The sequence below is a fragment of the Dioscorea cayenensis genome, chromosome 12, assembly GCF_009730915.1.
Source record: "Dioscorea cayenensis subsp. rotundata cultivar TDr96_F1 chromosome 12, TDr96_F1_v2_PseudoChromosome.rev07_lg8_w22 25.fasta, whole genome shotgun sequence".
Classification (NCBI taxonomy): Eukaryota; Viridiplantae; Streptophyta; class Magnoliopsida; order Dioscoreales; family Dioscoreaceae; genus Dioscorea; species Dioscorea cayenensis.
In genome coordinates, this window is record NC_052482.1 from 2,491,959 (window position 1) to 2,493,613 (window position 1,655).

Consider the following 1,655-nt stretch of genomic DNA (forward strand, 5'->3'; position numbering starts at 1 on the left):
GAACAGTACTGTATACATCAAAACCCTCTTTCCATTGAACAAGTAGTAGTATCAAATTATCAATATACATAACAATGAAACAAACAACTTCCATATACCCCATACATACAACTAGACACATTACTCCTACCAATACCCTAACCCTAAATCAAAACATTGGCCATTGCCATGCAAAAGCATGCAAGAAAGCAAGCAAGCTCAATCACATGACTCCACAAGCATTTGGGTTTTCCTCGCTAAAATAATCGTACGACTCCTGGCGTTCCACGTGGCGACCGTAATAAGCATCAGGGTGATACGGCGGCGCTTGCACGTAGTAGTTATCGTGCATCGGCACCGACGCGTAGTACGTCTCGCCGTAGTTGCTCGTGCTAGGGTACGCCGTGCTGTAGCTCAACACCGGCACGTGATGCACGTGCTGGATCACGTGCGCGGGAGGTGGTGTGGCTGTTGCGGCTTGATCAGGCTCCTCGTCGTCTTCGGGGTCTACTTCGCCACTAGCGGCGGCGATGTTGGCGTTGGGTTTCTTGTTCTTCTTTTTCTTCTTCTTTGTGCCGGCGGCGGGGTCGGTGACGGCGGCGGCGGCGGCGGTATCGATGGGGGTGGTGGGGGCTTTTCGGGTGGTGAGGATGAGGGGTTGGGTCTCGTCAGGATTGGGCTTCGCCGGAGCTTCATCGGCGGGTTTCGGGGCAGGAGTGGAAGCAGGAGTGGGGTCAGCAGTGGGTTTGGGGTCAGGGTTCGCCGGAGGATCGCTGGGTTTCTCGGATGGAGGTGGGTTGGGATTGGGGGCGGGATTGGGATTTGGATTAGGATCAGGGTTAGGATTAGGGTTAGGGTTTAAGGGTTTGGATTCAGGCCAGAGCTCGGCGTGCTTCTTGCTTTTGGCGAGCTTCTTGATCAGTGTCTCGGCGGCGACGTTGCCGGTGACGGTGACCTTGTGCTGCCGTGAGTCGATCAAGATCTCATAAACCCCTAAAAATTGGCCCCAAATTGGAAGAAATTGAGCAAATCGAAAGGAAAATTTAAGAATAAATTAGAGAAATCGAAAGCTTAAAGGTCAGGTCAGCTCACCGTCGATGTTCTGGAGAACACGCTTGACCTTCTTCCGGCATCCTTCGCAGTGGATTGAAACGCGAAGAACCCATGTCTGAGAAGAAGAAGATGAAGAATACCATAAAAATCACATCTTTGTGTGATATTGGAGATCAAAATCAGAACTTTTTAAGAAAAAAAAAAATTAGATTACCTGATATTTGAGTGACTGTGAAGGAGAGGATTCTCCTGAAGCCATGAATGAAGAGAGAGAGAACAAGCAATGGTGAAAGGGGAGTTCAAGGTGCTTCAATGGAGAGCTTAAATGGAGATAGATTTGGAGGAGAGAAAGAGAGAGATTAAAAAAATGTTTAAAAGAAAAGGAAAAGGAATGTGGGATAGTGAAAGGAGAGGAAAAGCTTTTGGTTATTATTATTATTATATTATTATTATTATTATTATTTTGTTTATTTTATAGTCTTCTTATGATTATATATATATATATATTTTTTATTTTTTATTTTGGTGGTGGTGGTGGAGAGTGAGATAGATTGGCAAATGGGATGGGAAGCTTTCAATGAAAAATCTTGTTTTGCCACCACTAGATATCAAAATATTAGTGT

At 45.7% G+C, this 1,655-nt stretch overlaps 1 protein-coding gene across 1 annotated transcript; it reads right to left on the reverse strand.

Annotated features, from left to right (window-relative positions):
• Positions 1-202: 202 nt before the first annotated feature.
• On the reverse strand, positions 203-1,411 carry LOC120273793 (heavy metal-associated isoprenylated plant protein 36-like). Its single transcript, XM_039280495.1, has 3 exons — positions 1,247-1,411; positions 1,072-1,147; positions 203-972 (listed from the first exon to the last, which is right to left on the reverse strand). Exons 1-3 carry the CDS (start codon positions 1,289-1,291, stop codon positions 203-205), a joined length of 891 nt encoding a protein of 296 aa, XP_039136429.1. The 5' UTR covers positions 1,292-1,411.
• Between the last annotated feature and the right edge of the window lie 244 nt (positions 1,412-1,655).